The sequence below is a fragment of the Ranitomeya imitator genome, chromosome 8 (genome assembly GCF_032444005.1).
Source record: "Ranitomeya imitator isolate aRanImi1 chromosome 8, aRanImi1.pri, whole genome shotgun sequence".
Taxonomy (NCBI): Eukaryota; Metazoa; Chordata; class Amphibia; order Anura; family Dendrobatidae; genus Ranitomeya; species Ranitomeya imitator.
In genome coordinates, this window is record NC_091289.1 from 53,962,715 (window position 1) to 53,983,014 (window position 20,300).

Genomic DNA, 20,300 nt, shown 5'->3' on the forward strand with positions numbered 1-20,300 from the left:
TGGGCATAGAGCCATACGTAGTCGAATAACAGGAATAGGAATATGTGTCAACATTACGTACCCGCCATAAGTCAATCCACCCTATTTCTCTGAGATAGTTTCCAAAAGGAGTGTCATTGCCATCCCTGCGCAGCAATGCATGATTACTCTTATCCCAGTGGTCGTTGATTATATTGTTCACATCTCCAACCACAAGGAAGGGAATCCCGTCCCAACCACTCATGAGTTTCAATATCTCCTGGATTTTCTTTCCAGAGTATGGCGGGGGTATATATAATGAGGCAATACAGATTAGTCTATTGAAAATTTTACACACTAAAAATATATATTGACCTTTCTTATCAATTTTGGCCTCAATCTCTTCAAATGGGGTATTTTATATGATTTAAAATTGACACTCCTCTCGCATAATTAGAGAACGTCGAGTGATACGCCTTTCTCACCCATCTCTTCTGCAACATATCAACTTTTTCCTCCACTAAAATGGGTTTCTTGCAAGCATATCACTGAGGGCCTCTGTTTCAATAAGTATTGGAACATAGCTGCCTGCTTAGTTGCATCCTAGAGTCCCCTAACATTCCAACTTAAAATATTATCACCTCCCATTGCCTCCTGCAAAAACGATAATTGGATACAAGTTCCCCCAGGTCTCCCCCTGTGCCACCCCAACTCCCCCCATCTGAAAGTCCAACATCAGTAACCCACTAAATACCCTCCCCACCTTCCCAAGAAACTTTTTAAATCTCAATGGATTAACTCAAATAACACGAACTTTCTCCATATTAGATCTGAGAGCACTTGTTAACCGCATAGAACTATACCCTTTACCCTCCAATTCTCCCCCTCCCACCGCACTCAGTATGAAATATTCATTGCGCCGCCGAATACAACACTTTAACCATTGGATGCATTCCATCTGATAACCATGGAACTCATTCAAAAGACCAATAAGTAATAAACAGCAAAATTGCGGATCCACATAATCATTCTCAACGGGTCCGCTCTGCACCAATATTCTTAGCATTGATGTCCAACCACTGCATAGCCTCCCCTGGATTTTGAAAAAACTGTGCACGGTCCAGCGCCACCAACCTGAGCTTAGCCGGGTAGAGCATCGAGTATTTCAAGTCTAGTTCTCGGAGCCGTCGCTTGACCTCACCAAACTTCATTCTGAGTTTTTGAACTGCCGCCGAGTAATCCGGGTAAATGGAGATCCGGCTTCTGTTTATAGTTAGGCCATCGCTGATCCTAGCCTTCCTCAGTAGGGTTTCACAGTCACGGTAGTTCATAATTTTTGACAGAATAGCACGAGGGGCAGAGCCCTGCGGCAGAGGTCTAGTGGGGATTCTATGAGCCCTTTCCACCTCAAAATGATTACTGAGGCCATCGCCGCCCACCGAATCTTTAAGCCATGACTCAATATATTCAGTGGGATTACTCCCTTCCACTTTTTCTGGCACCCCAATTATTCTCAAATTATTCCTACGGGAACGGTTTTCCAAGTCGTCTGTTTTAAATTCCAATTCTGCAATGCGTTGGATATATTTCTTTTCCCTTTTTAGTAGTTCAATTGTTTGGTCCTCCACACTGCCCACACGTCCCTCCACCAACTCAACTCTTTTCTCCACCTTGCGCATGGCAGAATTAAGAGACATGATTTCAACTTTTAAATCATCCACCCGCAGATTTAATGCAGCCAGAGCGGATTTGCAGTATATCACAGCAGAAAAGATATTCTGCAGGGTTGGTTCCTCAGAGTTTGCCGGTTCCGCATCCACAGAGGTGCCAGCCTGCACTTGTCTGACAGCAGGAGTTAGTTTCAGTTCCATGCGCCTTCTCCACCCTCACCCTAGACCTCTGCTCCTCCACTCCACTGAGATCTCCGTCCCCTCCTTGCCGCTGCCTCTGCGGGTCACCCATTCTTCCTGGCCCCTCGACATCAGCCTCCCATCAGTAGGGCACCCTCCTCTTCTGTGCGAGCAAACTGCTCCAACCAGGCTATTACCTCAAGTTTCCTGCGGTGTGCAGTGCTGGCTCTTGCCGCCTCCTCTGCAACGGCGCCATCTTGGATTTTCACGCCCTCCGCAGGTGCCGACTGTTTTCGGCGTCATTGCCGATCCTCACTCCACACAACTCCGGTTGGTCCCCTTTGCTCACTGGGACTCTCGACACAGCCGTGCCCGATTTCAACGTTCGGTGGCGCCTCCAAAGGGTATAGCTGAGAGCGGTACAGGGAGAGAGATCCGGCACGCGTCTGCTCACATAGCACACTAGGCCACGCCCCCCTGCTTTATTTATTTTACCAAACGCGGAACTGTATAAACGCCTCCCCCAAAAGAAATTCATGAATAGCTGGAATAAAAAGCGATCAAAAAATAGCACGTGCCCGAGAATATTAGCAATAAAAACGTCAACTCGTCCCGCAAAAAACAAGACCTCATATGACTCTGTGGACCCAAATATGGAAAAATTATAGCTCTCAAAATGTGGTAACGCAAAAAATATTTTTTGCAATAAAAAGCGTCTTTCAGTGTGTGACGGCTGCCAGTCATAAAAATCCGCTAAAAAACCCGTTATAAAAGTAAATCAAACCCCCCTTCATCACCCCCTTAGTTAGGGAAAAATTAAAAAAATGTATTTATTTCCATTTTCCCATTAGGGTTAGGGTTTTGGCTAGGGTTAGGGTTAGGATTGGGGCTAGGGTTAGGGTTGGGGCTAGGGTTAAGGCTACAGTTAGGGTTGGGGCTAAAGTTAGGGTTAGGGTTGGGGATAAAGTTAGGGTTAGAGTTTGGATTACATTTACGGTTTGGAATAGGGTTGGGATTAGGGTTAGGGGTGTGTCAGGGTTAGAGGTGTGGTTAGGGATACCATTGGGAGTAGGGTTAGGGGTGTGTTTGGATTAGGGTTTCAGTTATAATTGGGGGGTTTCCACTGTTTAAGCACATCAGGGGCTCTCCAAACGCGACATGGCGTCCGATCTCAATTCCAGCCAATTCTGCGTTGAAAAAGTAAAACACTGCTCCTTCCCTTCCGAGCTCTCCCGTGCGCCCAAACAGGGGTTTACCCCAACATATGGGGTATCAGCCTACTAAGGACACATGGGACAACAACTTTTGGGGTCCAATTTCTCCTGTTACCCTTGGGAAAATACAAAACTGGGGGCTAAAAACTAATTTTTGTGGAAAAAAAAAGATTTTCTATTTTCACGGCCCTGCGTTATAAACTGTAGTGAAACACTTGGGGGTTCAGAGTTCTCACAACACATCTAGATAAGTTCCTTGGGGGGTCTAGTTTCCAATATGGGGTCACTTGTGGGGGGTTTCTACTGTTTAGGTACATTAGGGGCTCTGCAAACACAATGTGACGCTTGCAGACCAATCCATCTAAGTCTGCATTCCAAATGATGCTCCTTACCTTCCGAGCTCTGCCATGCGCTCAAACGGTGGTTCCCCCCCACATATGGGGTATCAGCGTGCTCAGGACAAATTGGACAACAACTTTTGGGGTCCAATTTCAACTGTTACCCTTGGAAAAATACAAAACCGGGGGCTAAAAAATAATTTTTGTGGAAAAAGGATTTTTTATTTTCACGGCTCTGCGTTATAAACTGCAGTGAAACACTTGGGGGTTCAAAGCTCTCACAACACATCTAGATGAGTTCCTTAGGTGGTCTACTTTCTAAAATGATGTCACTTGTGGGGTTTTCAATGTTTAGGCACATCATTGGCTCTCTAAATGCAACATGGCGTCCCATCTCAATTCCAGTCAATTTTGCATTGAAAAGTCAAATGGCGCTCCTTCGCTTCCGAGCTCTGCCATGCGCCCAAACAGTGGTTTACCCCCACATATGGGGTATCGGCGTACTCAGAACAAATTGTACAACTACTTTTGGGGTCCATTTTCTCCTGTTACCCTTGGTAAAATAAAACAAATTGGAGCTGAATTAAATTTTTGGTGAAAAAAAGTTAAATGTTCATTTTTAAACATTCCAAAAATTCCTGTAAAACACCTGAAGGGTTAATAAACTTCTTGAATGTGGTTTTGAGCATCTTGAGTGGTGCAGTTTTTATTTTCTATCATATAGACCCCTCAAAATGACTTCAAATGAGATGTGGTCCCTAATAGAAACGGTGTTGTAAAAATGAGAAATTGCTGGTCAACTTTTAACCTTCATAACTCCCTAACAAAAAAAATTGTTGGTTCCAAAATTGTGCTGATGTAAAGTATACATGTGGGAATGTGTTACAATGTTAAAAGTATTTTGTGTAACATATCTCTGTGATTTAATTGCATAAAAATTCAAAGTTGGAAAATTGCGAAATTTTCACCAATTTTCCGTTTTTTTCACAAATAAACGCAGGTAATATCAAAGACATTTTACCACTATCATGAAGTACAATATGTCATGAGAAAATAATGTCAGAATCACCGGGATCCGTTGAAGCGTTCCAGAGTTATAACCTCATAAAGGGACAGTGGTCATACAGTGGGGCAAAAAAGTATTTAGTCAGTCAGCAATAGTGCAAGTTCCACCACTTAAAAAGATGAGAGGCGTCTGTAATTTACATCATAGGTAGACCTCAACTATGGGAGACAAACTGAGAAAAAAAAATCCAGAAAATCACATTGTCTGTTTTTTTAACAATTTATTTGCATATTATGGTGGAAAATAAGTATTTGATCAGAAACAAACAATCAAGATTTCTGGCTCTCACAGACCTGTAACTTCTTCTTTAAGAGTCTCCTCTTTCCTCCACTCATTACCTGTAGTAATGGCACCTGTTTAAACTTGTTATCAGTATAAAAAGACACCTGTGCACACCCTCAAACAGTCTGACTCCAAACTCCACTATTGTGAAGACCAAAGAGCTGTCAAAGGACACCAGAAACAAAATTGTAGCCCTGCACCAGGCTGGGAAGACTGAATCTGCAATAGCCAACCAGCTTGGAGTGAAGAAATCAACAGTGGGAGCAATAATTAGAAAATGGAAGACATACAAGACCACTGATAATCTCCCTCGATCTGGGGCTCCACGCAAAATCCCACCCCGTGGGGTCAGAATGATCACAAGAACGGTGAGCAAAAATCCCAGAACCACGCGGGGGGACCTAGTGAATGAACTGCAGAGAGCTGGGACCAATGTAACAAGGCCTACCATAAGTAACGCACTACGCCACCATGGACTCAGATCCTGCAGTGCCAGACGTGTCCCACTGCTTAAGCCAGTACATGTCCGGGCCTGTCTGAAGTTTGCTAGAGAGCATTTGGATGATCCAGAGGAGTTTTGGGAGAATGTCCTATGGTCTGATGAAACCAAACTGGAACTGTTTGCTAGAAACACAACTTGTCGTGTTTGGAGGAAAAAGAATACTGAGTTGCATCCATCAAACACCATACCTACTGTAAAGCATGGTGGTGGAAACATCATGCTTTGGGGCTGTTTCTCTGCAAAGGGGCCAGGACGACTGATCCGGGTACATGAAAGAATGAATGGGGCCATGTATCGTGAGATTTTGAGTGCAAACCTCCTTCCATCAGCAAGGGCATTGAAGATGAAACGTGGCTGGGTCTTTCAACATGACAATGATCCAAAGCACACCGCCAGGGCAACGAAGGAGTGGCTTCGTAAGAAGCATTTCAAGGTCGTGGAGTAGCCTAGCCAGTCTCCAGATCTCAACCCTATAGAAAACCTTTGGAGGGAGTTGAAAGTCCGTGTTGCCAAGCGAAAAGCCAAAAACATCACTGCTCTAGAGGAGGTCTGCATGGAGGAATGGGCCAACATACCAACAACAGTGTGTGGCAACCTTGTGAAGACTTCCAGAAAACGTTTGACCTCTGTCATTGCCAACAAAGGATATATTACAAAGTATTGAGATGAAATTTTGTTTCTGACCAAATACTTATTTTCCACCATAATATGCAAATAAATTGTTAAAAAAACAGACAATGTGATTTTCTGGATTTTTTTTTCTCAGTTTGTCTCCGATAGTTGAGGTCTACCTATGATGTAAATTACAGACGCCTCTGGGGCGTGGCCTGAACGTCCATGTGAGCGGACGTGTGACAGAGCGCTCCCGCTGCTAACGCTCAATTTATCCTTATAAGCCGCAGCTGAGCGGCGATTCAAGGCGCTTACCGGCTGCAGGAGAGTCCCGGGAGTGCGGCGGTGTATAGAGGCGGCCCCGAGGTCAATGAGTATGACCAGGAGAAGGCAAAGAGATGCAGGAGCCGGCGAGGCTGGGATCAGCCAAGATGGCGCCGACGCCAGAGAGAAGGCGGAGAAGGACAACGCGGCATGCCAGAAGAGAATGGCGGCGGCGGCAAAGCTCCAGCAGTTTGCTAGAGTGGAGGCCGCAGGGAACTCAGGAAAAGCAGAGGAGGACGCCGGAGCAGACACAGACACAGAAGGAGAGGAGGAAAGCCCAACAGAGGAGCAGGAGGTACAACAGGGGAGCAGGGATGGTGACATGGCGGTGGTAGTAGGGGGATCTGAAGATAAGGAGTCAGGAGCAGAGCCCACCCTTAGAGATGTCTTTGCATTGGTATCATCATGCAAGCAATCCCTGACCCAGCAGATACAGGAGGTCAAGGGGGATACAGCCCAGATAAATGCAGCCCTGCAGAAGATTGACAAACGTGTGGGGGCTGTGGAGGAAAGAGTGAGCACGGCAGAAGACCATATAGTGCAGCTGCAGAAAGCGGAGAGGAAGTTTACTCAGGCAATATCGGAGCTGGCTGCAAAAAATGAGGATCTGGAGAATAGGTCCAGAAGAAATAACATTCGTATAGTGGGTGTCCCTGAAAAAACTGAGGGGAGGAATCCCACGGAGTATATTGAAAGCTGGCTCCTTGAGACTTTTGGTGATGCAGCACTGACAAAAGTATTTGCGGTAGAAAGAGCCCACAGGGTCCCACCGAAACCACCTGTCCCTGGAGCAAGTCCCCGTACCATGCTTGCCAAAATCCTAAACTACAGAGATAGAGACACTATCCTGAGGAAGGCTAGAGACATGACGGATCTGACAATTGGAGGTCAAAGAGTTGCTATTTACCCTGACTATTCCGCCCTGGTACAGAAACAGCGGATGATGTTCACGGGTATCAAGAGACGGCTGAGAGAACTGGGAGTGCAATACTCCATGATGTTTCCGGCACGACTGAGAGTGGTAGCGTTGGATAAGATTCATTTTTTCCAGACGCCGGAGGACGCTACCCAGTGGATAGATCTTAACGCTAAAAAGCTTAAAGGGAAAGGAGATTGAAAATGTGGGGTGGGTTAGTCGGGAGGTATTTTAATTCTTGCAAAAAGGAGAAAGAGTTTGACTGACAGTACATTGATAATTGAAATGTGCAGGCTGGAGGGTGGAGCTGGGTATTATTCAGGGAATGCACTGGGAGTGCTGATACGGCGGAGAAGTACGAGGGAGGAAGGGTGTGCAGAGTACTAAAAGTTTATTTAGTTTTTTGTAGTTGTAATGTAATACAGGTTAAATTATATTGTTCTTCTAAGACTTGCGCCGAATTCTGTTATAAATGGTAGCGGGAGGCGGAAGGAGAAGGTTGTGTTAACAAGAGTGTTCGCAATGGGTGATGGTGCCCCACTCTTGAAAAGAGGCAGAATGTATAGTATTGGGGGGTGTGGGGGAGGGGGGGTGGTTTGAAGGGTGGGGAGGGAAGTTAGACAGCTCAGAACCGGGAGTAACGACATAATTAAAGATGATGAGTCATATAATAGGGGACCGCTTTAAGATATTAAGTTGGAATGTGAGAGGTCTGGCGGATAAGTCAAGAAGAGCTGCGAGCTTGCAGTATGCGAAGGATCAGCGGGCTTCTATGATATGCTTGTTAGAGACGCACTTGATACAGGAGAAAGTGGATGTACTGAATAGACGATGGATACAGAAGGGGTATCACTCTACCTTTTCGACGTACTCAAGAGGGGTGTCAGTATTGGTGCCGATGGGAGTGCAGTATGAAGAGGTGAAAGTATGCGTGGATGCTGAGGGTCAGTATGTGGTGATACAATGTATATTGTATGGAGTGAGATTGTGTGTTGCGGCAATGTATATTCCACCTCCATATTCAAGTAAGAAGATCAGGGAGGTGTTGGAGAAGGTGGAACGATGGGAACCACTACCACTCTTAATTATTGGGGATTTGAACAATATCTGTGACGACTTTTGGGATAAAAATAAGAACACCCAGAACAGGTCGGAGGGGCACACTACAACATTTGGTACCTATGTGCGTGAAATAGGCATGATTGATTTATGGAGAGTTAGACATGTTGGGGAGAGAGGGTACTCGTGCTACTCGCTGGCTCATGCTACGCTATCCAGAATTGATATGGCGCTGGGTAACCGCCTGTTGGATACAATGGTGGGAGAGGTGCGTTATCTGTCGAGGGCCCTTTCGGATCACAGTCCAATTGAGGTGGAGGTTAGGTTGTTGGGGACACGGACCGCAAGTGGGAGAGAATGGAAGATCCATCCTAACTGGTTACAGAGTGTTGACTTAGACGGTATAGGGAAGGAGGTGACGGAATTCTTTGCTTTAAATGATGGGAGTGCAGATACTTTAACTGTTTGGGATGCAATGAAAGCGTTCCTGAGAGGGTTATTATTTAGAGACATTAGTAGGTGTAAGAGGAGGACAAGGGAGGCGGAGAGGGTGGCGATGGAGGAGCTGAAAGACGCAGAGGATGAGATGGTAGTGCTGGGGACTTCCGAAGCAGAGAAAAAGTTGAGAACAGCGCAAAATTGTATGGAAAAGATTCTGCTGGGAAAAGCTGAAAGGAAGCGGGAGTTTCAGAGGGTGACTTATTTTCAGGAGGGAGAAACAGTGGGTCACATGCTATCGGTGGTAGTCGCGGCTCAGCGTAGTACCTCGTATATGCACTCATTGGTTTCAGATGGGGGGAGCAGGGTATCTGAAACACCTGAAATTATAAAGGTCTTTGCGGACTTCTACGGGGACTTATATTCCTCCAGGGTCAATGAGTCAGCCGGAGATACGGAGACTTTCCTTGAGAGTCTGGGTCTTCCGAAATTGAGTGAGGAGGATAGGGTGAGCCTAGATGCCCCTATCACCGAGGAGGAACTGAGTCGGGCGCTGAAGTCTATGGCCAACGGGAAGGCACCTGGGGTTGATGGGTTACCAGCTGAAATCTATAAAAGTTTGGAGGAAGTGCTGATTCCTAGATTAAAGTTAGTACTGGAGGAGGCTGGACGCCAAGGGTATCTCCCAGCATCTATGAGGGAGGCCACTATAGTGGTTATTCCGAAGGAGGATAAGGATCTGGGGAAGCCTGAGTCATATCGGCCAATCTCTCTGTTAACCATCGATGTCAAGCTCTTGGCCAAGGTGTTAGCTTCCCGTCTTTCCAGTGTCATTACTAATCTTGTACATCCGGATCAGTCTGGTTTTATGCCTGACAGATCTACAGCGGTTAATCTGCGGAGGTTGCATATGAACCTGCAGCTGAAGTCTGACAACTGTGGCCGAAGGGTTATTGCGTCCTTGGATGCTCATAAGGCATTTGACAGTGTGGAGTGGGGATATCTTTGGCGGGTGTTGAAGTGTATGGGTATTGGTCCGCAATTTGTGGCGTGGACTCAACTGTTATATTCACTACCAACAGCTAGAATTAGAGTGAATGGGGAACTCTCTCAGCCTATAAAGTTGGCCAGAGGTACGAGGCAGGGTTGCCCACTGTCGCCCCTTCTGTTTGCCTTAGCTGTGGAGCCACTGGCCGCCAAGATACGACAATCGGATGAGGTCCCTGGGTTCAGATATGGGAGTGTTGAGGAGAAGATCGCGCTATATGCAGATGACATCTTACTGTTCCTGGCGGACCCGGATGAAGCTTTGAATGGGGCTATTGAGATCATTGGGAAATTTGGAGACTTGTCGGGATTGAGGATAAATTGGGATGAATCGGTCCTCTTTGAGGTGGATGGGGTGGAGGAGAGCAGAAGTGAGCCATTGGGAGAGGGGCGGCTTAAGGTGGCATCCCTTTTCAAATACCTGGGAATATGGATCTCGATGCCAGTTACAGAGTTTTTGTATAGGAATTTGACACCTCTCATGGGCGCCCTTAAAGCAAAAGTGGATGCGTGGAATAAATTGCACCTATCGGTGGTGGGTAGGGTTAATCTCATTAAAATGGTTCTGATGCCCAAATTACTTTACGTCCTACATAATGCGCCAGTTTGGATTCCACGTGGGAAATTCCGGCAGATTAGTGCTCTTTTTAGAAGTCTGATATGGGGGAGGCGGTACCCACGTATTCGCCTGGAGACGCTTCAGCGACCCAAGGAAGATGGAGGATTGGCTTTACCCAATCCGGAGTTATATTTTCTTGCAGCCCAGAGCCAGCATTTGAAGGGCTGGGCGCGGGAGGCGTCTGCCAGTGCGGTACAGCACTTGATGGAGAGGGTGACGGACCGACGACCGGTGGTGCAGTGTCTGGAGGATGGCTCCTTGAAAGTATTGGGGAAATTATACCCAACTATGTTTTTGATACATAAATTATGGACCAGACTGCGACAGATTCGGGGGGTTACGGGGCTGACTAAATTTACACCGATATGGCTTAATAATAATTTGGTTGAGTTTGCGGCCCTTGGAGTGCTGGCGGAGTGGCAGGCCAAAGGAATCCACTTGGTGGCTCAGATAGTTCAACAACGAGGATTAAAGTCCTTTTCGCAGCTGCAAGGGGAGTTTGGATTGAGACCGACTGGGGAGTATCAATATGCTCAGATGAAACATGCTTTTAAAGCTCAAAACAAGGGCGGTGGTATTGAGATCCAGGAGGACATAGTTCTGGAATACGTATGTGGGGAAGGATCCACAAGGGGATTCATTACCACCCTTTATAAGGACCTTCTACATGCATATTTGCTAGACTTCCCCCCTAAAAGCGAGAGCGAAATGGGAAAGAGATTTAGGCCCAATGGAGGATGAAACCTGGGAGTCGGTGTTGGAGTGGGTTCCACGAGTGTCACTGAGCGAGCCGTATAGACTATCGCAGCTGTACATCTTGCACAGAGTCTATAAATCACCGGAAGTGTTGTGCAGAGCGGGGTTGCGGGCTGACTCTGAATGCCCGAGATGTAGGACTGAGAATGCAGGAATATATCACATGATGTGGACATGTCCAAGACTGGTTGCTTTCTGGTTGGTGGTAATGAGCCGTGTGGAAGGGGCGTATAAATGCAGAGTGCCGAGAGATCCGATGGTGTGCCTACTGGGATATGTGGAGGAAATTAGAGTGGATAACATCTGGAAGATAGCAATAGCTAGGCTATTATATATGGCAAGGAAGGTAATAGCAAGGAACTGGATCAAGGAGGAACCGCCTACAAGGGGGGAATTTCTGAAATATGTTAAACATGGTCTCAGTTTGGAAAAGGGGGTCTACAAAAGACGTGGGAAAATAGAAACGTTTGACAAAATGTGGTCTCCGTGGCTCGAGCTAGGATGAGTAGTTATGGGAAATGGGAGGATGAGGGCCTCTGAAAGGAAGAGAGTGCCAAAGGAACAAGCGGACATAAGTGAGTCAAATGTCTCAAAGAACCATCAATACTGGTAACAAAAGTATAAATGGCGATGAGCTGTCAGGGGAGGGGGAGGTTTGGGTTTTGTTGGGATTGTTGGGGATTTGGAAAATGTAAAAATTTTGTAAAATAATGGAAAAATGCATAAATTGTATTGTTCATATTCGACTTTAATAAAAACCTATTTTATAATAAAAAATTAGACGCCTCTCATCTTTTTAAGTGGTGGAACTTGCACTATTGCTGACTGACTAAATACTTTTTTGCCCCACTGTAATTGTTAAAATTGGCCTGATCATTAACGTGCAAACCACCCTTGGGGGTAAAAGGGTTAATGGTCGAGAATTGCGAAGCCCTGATAGTGACGTCGCCTGCATGTTGGATGTCAATCACACCAACTTGGCATGATTACAAGATCCGAGGCAGGACTAGTTTGGAAGAATCAATGTCTTGAGTGTTTTCTGAATGCTTTATCAGGCAGGTTGTGTGCACATACCCTAAGAGGACTACTGACATATTTTATTTAAAGAGACTTTACATTTTTGGAAAACCTTTGTTTAAAAAAAAAAAAAGCCCCACATTGTTCTTTACTTACCCTCCCCTGGTCCTGTGCCGTATCTCCACCGCTGCTCGCGGTATATGTGATTGTCTGCAGTGATGATGTCCATGCTGAGTTCTGCGGCATGTGCCATCTACTTGGGCAGAGCTGCTGAAATCGCTGATTGGCTGCAGCGCTTTCGACAATGAAACACAAGGGTAGTCGTGGCGATTCAGTGGCGGACTCGGAAAGTGTGAGTAAAGTGCAGGGTTGTAGTTTTTTTTAAAAACTACAGCTGGGCAATGAGGGTGTTTCAAAACCAGAAACCCCTTTAATGTTCACTCCTACAGTGAATTTAAATCCCAGTTTGGTTTATAATAGCAGGAAACCCCCCAAATCTTTGTAAAATGGCAAAACTGTTGTATTTTGCTCCAAGTACGTAGTAATCATGGCAAAATGTATATATAATTTGATACTATTTTGCAAAAAAAAAATCCAGCGTTTTTGTGCTAAAACTGTGATATATTTAACTTTTTTGTCTTTCAATGCACGGTGTAAAGGAGCTCTTACTGTGGATCTCTGCGCTCCTCCTTTGACTTATCGTAGTCCCATATGGTTCTGCGGAAATACCGCACCCTTGCATCTCTGTATTACTTTTATGAGTTTTAGTTATTAGGGAAAGTGCTTATTACAGAATGTACGAGGCGTAGCACCTGCCAGGTGTGAAATTACACATTTAATTCTCAGATTTCTGCCCTCAGGACTGTGAAACATTTCCTTCACACCCATATTGGTTCACCTGGCAAGAAAACAAGGAAACGGATCTCAGAACATTCTTAGTGAGGGAAGCAAAATGGCAAAAACCCTGACAAGTCCATATAAATCATCAAATTATATGTGCTCAACATATATGTATGATACATGTGCCAAAATCTGAGACCCTGTTTCTGTAGAAAAAGAAATGCATTACAATAAAACCTATTTAATGGACTTATCCAGGACTATATACATTTTTTTTTTACCACTCCTGACGGCGATTTTGTAGCTTCTGCTGACATCACATCGATATAGCAAAGGCTTCTCATCAGGGCTGCTCTGCTGACGGGGCGATGTCAATATCATCGACACCCGGTGTACAATGACCTAACTGTGGGCAACTGGCTGTCAATCAACATGTTGGAAATCAAGCCCCGTCACCAGAGCATCCCAGAAGAGAAGGAGTTGCTCTGTGGATGTGGAGCAACTGAATCGCCAGCAGGAGCGGTCTGTGTCCACCCTGTGCCAATGCTGTAAAAATACGACACAGTGGAAGGGATAATGTGCATACTTTGAGGGGGCAGAGTAACAGGATTTTTGGTTGCTTACCGTAAAATCTGTTTCTTGGAGCCTTCATTGGGGGACACAGGAACATCGGTGTATGCTGCTGCCACTAGGAGGCTGACACTGTGCAAATAAAGTTAGCTCCTCCTCTGCAGTATACACCCTACCGACAGGAAGTAGGATATTCAGTTAGTGAAGCAGTAGGAGAAGCAACCTGTAAAGATAGGAAACTCAAACTAACAATATAACACAACAAAACAGAACTGTTCAACTTGGGAGGGTGCTGTGTCCCCTGTCATGATCCCAATGGCAGGGGATCACTAAAGGACAAGCACAGATACAAACAAGCTCTAGGGCGATGGAACCTGAGCTGACCGCGACCCTGAACCTAACACACAAATAAAAGTAGCCGGGGAACGTGCCTACGATGATCCTAGACGTCTCGCTCCAGCCGAAGATCTAACTTCCCCTATTAGAAGAAACACAGACCTCTCTTGCCTCCAGAGAAATCCCCCACAGAAATAGCAGCCCCCCACATATAATGACGGTGAAATGAGAGGAAAGCACATACGCAGTATGAAAACAGTTTCAGCAAAATGAGGCCCGCTAAAGCTAGATAGCAGAGGATACAAAAGTGAACTGCGCGGTCAGCGAAAAACCCTTCAAAAACCCATCCTGAAATTACTTGAACTCATGTGCCAACTCATGGTACATGAGGAGCAATTTCAGCCCACTAGAGCAACCAGCAGCAAGAATCACATATCTGCAGGCTGGACTAAAAACCAAATAAAGCAAAACACCAAAACAGGAAAATCCAAACTTAGCTTGACCAGAAGGTTCTAGGAGCAGGGAGCAGAGGTAACAAGACACACTGGATACATTGATAACCGGCGAGGAAATGCCAGCAAAGCCAGGTTAAATAGGAAACTCCCATATGCTGATGGAACAGGTGGAACCCAGAAACCCAGGAAAGACAAGTCACCCAGTACCATCAGTAACCACCAGAGGGAGCCCAAAAACAGAACTCACAACAGTACCCCCCCCTTGAGGAGGGGTCACCGAACCCTCACGAGAACCACCAGGGCGACCAGGATGAGCCCTATGAAAAGCGCGAACCAAATCATCAGCATGAACATCCGAGGCAACCACCCAAGAATTATCCTCCTGACCATAACCCTTCCACTTGACCAAATACTGGAGTTTCCGTCTGGAAACACGAGAATCCAAGATCTTCTCCACAACATACTCCAATTCTCCCTCCACCAGCACTGGAGCAGGAGGCTCAAGCGAAGGAACAACAGGTACCTCATACTTCCGCAACAACGACCGATGGAACACATTATGAATAGCAAACGATGCCGGGAGATCCAAACGAAACGACACAGGGTTAAGAATTTCCAAGATCCTATAGGGACCGATGAACCGAGGCTTGAACTTAGGAGAAGAGACCTTCATAGGAACAAAACGAGAAGACAACCACACCAAGTCACCAACAAGAAGTCGAGGACCCACGCGGCGACGGCGATTAGCAAACTGCTGAGCCTTCTCCTGGGACAACTTCAAATTGTCCACCACATGACTCCAAATCCGATGCAACCTATCCACCACCATGTCCACTCCAGGACAATCAGAAGGTTCCACCTGACCAGAGGAAAAACGAGGATGAAACCCCGAATTACAAAAGAAAGGAGAAACCAAGGTAGCAGAACTAGCCCGATTATTAAGGGCAAACTCGGCCAGCGGCAAAAAGGTAACCCAGTCATCCTGATCAGCAGAAACAAAACACCTTAAATAAGTTTCCAAGGTCTGATTAGTTCGTTCAGTCTGGCCATTCGTCTGAGGATGGAATGCAGACGAAAAGGACAAATCAATGCCCATCTTAGCACAGAACGTCCGCCAAAATCTAGACACAAACTGGGATCCCCTGTCAGAAACGATGTTCTCAGGAATCCCATGCAAACGAACCACATTCTGAAAAAACAGAGGGACCAACTCAGAGGAGGAAGGCAACTTAGGCAAGGGTACCAGATGAACCATTTTAGAAAAGCGATCACACACAACCCAGATGACGGACATTTTTTGAGAGACAGGGAGATCCGAAATAAAGTCCATGGAAATGTGCGTCCAAGGCCTCTTCGGGATAGGCAAAGGCGACAACAATCCACTGGCCCGAGAACAGCAAGGCTTAGCCCGAGCACAAACCTCACAAGACTGCACAAAAGAACGCACATCCCTCGACAAGGAAGGCCACCAAAAAGACCTGGCCACCAAGTCTCTAGTACCAAATATTCCAGGATGACCTGCCAACGCAGAAGAATGGACCTCGGAGATGACTCTACTGGTCCAATTATCCGGAACAAACAGTCTCTCAGGCGGACAACGATCAGGTTTACCCGCCTGAAACTCCTGCAAAGCACGTCGCAAGTCTGGGGAGACAGCAGACAAAATCACCCCATCCCTAAGGATACCAGAGGGCTCAGAATTTCCAAGGGAGTCAGGCACAAAACTCCTAGAAAGAGCATCCGCCTTCACATTCTTTGAACCTGGCAGGTATGAAACCACAAAATTGAAACGAGAGAAAAACAGTGACCAACGAGCCTGTCTAGGATTCAGACGCCTGGCAGACTCAAGGTAAATCAAATTTTTGTGATCAGTCAAGACCACCACACGATGTCTAGCACCCTCTAGCCAATGACGCCACTCCTCAAATGCCCACTTCATGGCCAAAAGTTCCCGATTACCAACATCATAATTCCGCTCAGCCGGCGAAAACTTTCTAGAAAAAAACGCGCATGGCTTCATCACTGAGCCATCGGAGCTTCTCTGTGACAAAACCGCCCCCGCTCCAATCTCGGAAGCATCAACCTCAACCTGAAAAGGGAGCGAAACATCTGGCTGACGCAACACAGGAGCAGAAGAAAACCGGCGCTTAAGTTCCTGAAAGGCCTCCACAGCCGCAGGAGACCAATTAGCAACATCAGCACCCTTCTTAGTCAAATCCGTCAAAGGCTTAACAACACTAGAAAAATTAGTTATAAAACGACGATAGAAATTAGCAAAGCCCAAGAACTTCTGTAGACTCTTAAGAGATGTAGGCTGCGTCCAGTCACAAATAGCCTGAACCTTGACGGGATCCATCTCAATAGTAGAAGGGGAAAAAATATACCCCAAGAAAGAAATCTTCTGGACTCCAAAGAGACACTTTGAGCCTTTTACAAACAAGGAATTGGCCCGCAGGACCTGAAACACCTTCCTGACCTGCTGAACATGAGACTCCGAGTCATCAGAAAAAACCAAAATATCATCCAAATACACAATCATAAATTTATCCAGATATTCACGGAAAATATCGTGCATAAAGGACTGGAAGACTGAAGGAGCATTAGAAAGTCCAAAAGGCATTACCAAATACTCAAAATGGCCCTCAGGCGTATTAAATGCGGTTTTCCACTCATCACCTTGCTTTATTCGTATAAGATTATACGCACCCCGAAGATCAATCTTAGTGAACCATTTAGCCCCCTTAATGCGAGCAAACAAATCAGTCAACAATGGCAAAGGATACTGATATTTTACGGTAATCTTATTCAAAAGACGATAATCTATACAAGGCCTCAAGGAACCATCTTTTTTGGCCACGAAAAAAAAAACCTGCTCCCAAAGGGGACAAAGATGGACGGATATGTCCCTTTTCCAAGGACTCCTTAACATAATCCCGCATAGCAGTATGCTCTGGCACTGACAGATTGAACAAACGACCTTTAGGAAATTTACTGCCTGGAATTAAATTTATAGCACAATCGCAATCCCTGTGAGGAGGAAGAGAACTGAGCTTAGGCTCCTCAAAAACATCCCAATAGTCAGACAAAAACACAGGAATCTCAGAAGGAGTAGATGAAGCGATAGAAATCGGAGGTGCATCATCATGAACCCCCTGACAACCCCAGCATAACACAGACATTGATTTCCAGTCAAGGACTGGATTATGAGTTTGTAACCATGGCAGACCAAGTACTAGAACATCATGCAAATTATACAGTACCAGGAAGCGAATCACCTCCTGATGAACGGGAGTCATACGCATGGTCACTTGTGTCCAGTACTGAGGTTTATTTATAGCCAAAGGTGTAGAGTCAATTCCCTTCAAAGGAATAGGGACTTCCAGAGGCTCCAGACTAAACCCACAGCGATTGGCAAATGACCAATCCATAAGACTCAGGGCAGCGCCTGAATCCACATAGGCATCGACGGAAATGGATGATAATGAACAAATCAGAGTCACAGACAGAATGAACTTAGACTGTAAAGTACTAATGGCAACAGACTTATCAACCTTTTTTGTGCGTTTAGAGCATGCTGATATAACATGAGCTGAATCACCACAATAAAAGCACAACCCTTTTTTCCGCCTATACTTTTGCCGTTCACTTCTGGACTGAATTCTATCACGTTGCATTATCTCAGGTGACGGTTCAGACGACACCGTCAAATGATGCACAGGTTTGCGCTCCCGTAAACGCCGATCAATCTGAACAGCCATAGTCATAGACTCATTCAGACCAGCAGGTGCAGGGAACCCCACCATAACATCTTTAATGGCCTCAGAAAGGCCATCTCTAAACTTTGCAGCCAGAGCGCACTCATTCCACTGAGTAAGCACCGACGACTTCCGAAATTTTTGACAATAAATTTCTGCTTCATCTTGCCCCTGAGAGAGGGCCAACAAAGCTTTTTCAGCCTGAATCTCTTGGTTAGGTTCCTCATAGAGCAAACCCAATGCCAGAAAAAACGCATCCGCATTAAGCAACGCAGGGTCCCCTGGTGCCAATGCAAATGCCCAATCCTGAGGGTCACCCCGCAGGAAAGATATAATTATCTTGACTTGCTGAGCAGGGTCTCCAGAGGAGCGAGATTTCAAAGAAAGAAACAACTTGCAATTGTTCCTAAAATTCAGAAAACGAGATCTATCTCCAGAAAAAAACTCTGGGACAGGAAGTCTAGGTTCAGACATAGGAGCATGTACAACAAAATCCTGTATATTTTGAACCTTAGTGGCAAGATTATTCAGGCTGGAAGCCAAACTCTGGACGTCCATGATAAACAGCTGGGATCAGAGCCATTCAAAGATTAAGAGGAGGAGGAAGTAGCCAGGCTGCAATAAGGCTAGGCAGCAAACTCTGAGGGAAAGAGAAAGAAAAAAAAAAAAAAAACTTCCTCAGACTACTTATCCTCCTACTTCAGCCAATACAATTAACACTTTGTGGGCCGGTTATACTGTCATGATCCCAATGGCAGGGGATCACTAAAGGACAAGCACAGATACAAACAAGCTCTAGGGCGATGGAACCTGAGCTGACCGCGACCCTGAACCTAACACACAAATAAAAGTAGCCGGGGAACGTGCCTACGATGATCCTAGACGTCTCGCTCCAGCCGAAGATCTAACTTCCCCTATTAGAAGAAACACAGACCTCTCTTGCCTCCAGAGAAATCCCCCACAGAAATAGCAGCCCCCCACATATAATGACGGTGAAATGAGAGGAAAGCACATACGCAGTATGAAAACAGTTTCAGCAAAATGAGGCCCGCTAAAGCTAGATAGCAGAGGATACAAAAGTGAACTGCGCGGTCAGCGAAAAACCCTTCAAAAACCCATCCTGAAATTACTTGAACTCATGTGCCAACTCATGGTACATGAGGAGCAGTTTCAGCCCACTAGAGCAACCAGCAGCAAGAATCACATATCTGCAGGCTGGACTAAAAACCAAATAAAGCAAAACACCAAAACAGGAAAATCCAAACTTAGCTTGACCAGAAGGTTCTAGGAGCAGGGAGCAGAGGTAACAAGACACACTGGATACATTGATAACCGGCGAGGAAATGCCAGCAAAGCCAGGTTAAATAGGAAACTCCCATATGCTGATGGAACAGGTGGAACCCAGAAACCCAGGAAAGACAAGTCACCCAGTACCATCAGTAACCACCAGAGGGAGCCCAAAAACAGAACTCACAACAGTCCCCCAATGAAGGCTCCGAGAAACAGATTTTAGGTAAGAAACCAAAATTCCTGTTTTCTCTATCGCTTCATTGGGGGACACAGGAACCATGGGACGTCCCAAAGCAGTCCCTGGGGTGGGAACAGCAGAAAAACTCCATTCAGGTCAGAAGACTCACCACTGCCGCCTGCAAGATCCTTCTGCCTAGGCTGGCAACTGCCGAAGCATAGGTATGGAGCTTATAACATTTGGTAAATGAGTGAACGAAACACCAGGTTGCCGCCTAGCAAAATTGTAGGGCGGATGCCCCATGGTGTACCGCCCAGGAGGCGCTCACTGCCCTGGGCAGAGTGAGTCTTAATCCCAGGAGGAGTCACTCTGTTCTTGACCCGGTAAGCCTCCAGAATGGCAGGTCTGATCCAGGGAACAATCGTAACCTTGGAGGCCGGCAGGCCTCTTGGCGTACCATCTGGAATGACAAAAATACGGTCCGTCTCCCTAAAGGTGGTTGTAGACAAATAGATCCTCACCGCCCTGACCAGGTCTAGCCTGTTCAGCGAACGCCCCAGAGAATAGGTCGGAGCAGGACAAAAGGTGGGAAGGACGATATTATTCAAGTAAAAGGAGGACACCACCCTGGGAAGAAAAAGCGGTGAAGGCCGTAACACTACCCTATCCTGGTGAAGAACCACGAAATGGGGCGACAGGAGAGAGCCACCAACTCAGAGGTGCGCCTAATGGAGGAGATGGCCACCAGAAAAGCCACCTTGCAGGGCAGAACAGACAGTGAGGCCTCATGGGGAGGTTCAAGGGGGGAACCCTACTGAGCCTCCAGAACAAGATTGAGGTCCCAGGGATCCACGGGAGTCTGGTACGGGAGAGCTGCA

At 46.1% G+C, this 20,300-nt stretch overlaps 1 protein-coding gene across 3 annotated transcripts in view; it reads left to right on the top strand.

Moving 5' to 3' along the window:
• The window catches only part of LOC138647711 (uncharacterized), a 121,431-nt gene that overhangs the window by 85,563 nt on the left and 15,568 nt on the right, over positions 1-20,300 (top strand). Inside the window, exon 18 of one of the 3 annotated variants that reach the window (XM_069736934.1) lies at positions 12,859-13,063. The exons of the other annotated variants lie outside the window; for them this stretch is intronic. Within the exon in view, the coding sequence (XP_069593035.1) occupies positions 12,859-12,966 (108 nt within the window). The 3' untranslated portion in view covers positions 12,967-13,063. Of the gene's footprint in view, positions 1-12,858; positions 13,064-20,300 lie in introns of those variants that run through there. 3 annotated transcript variants of the gene reach the window in all.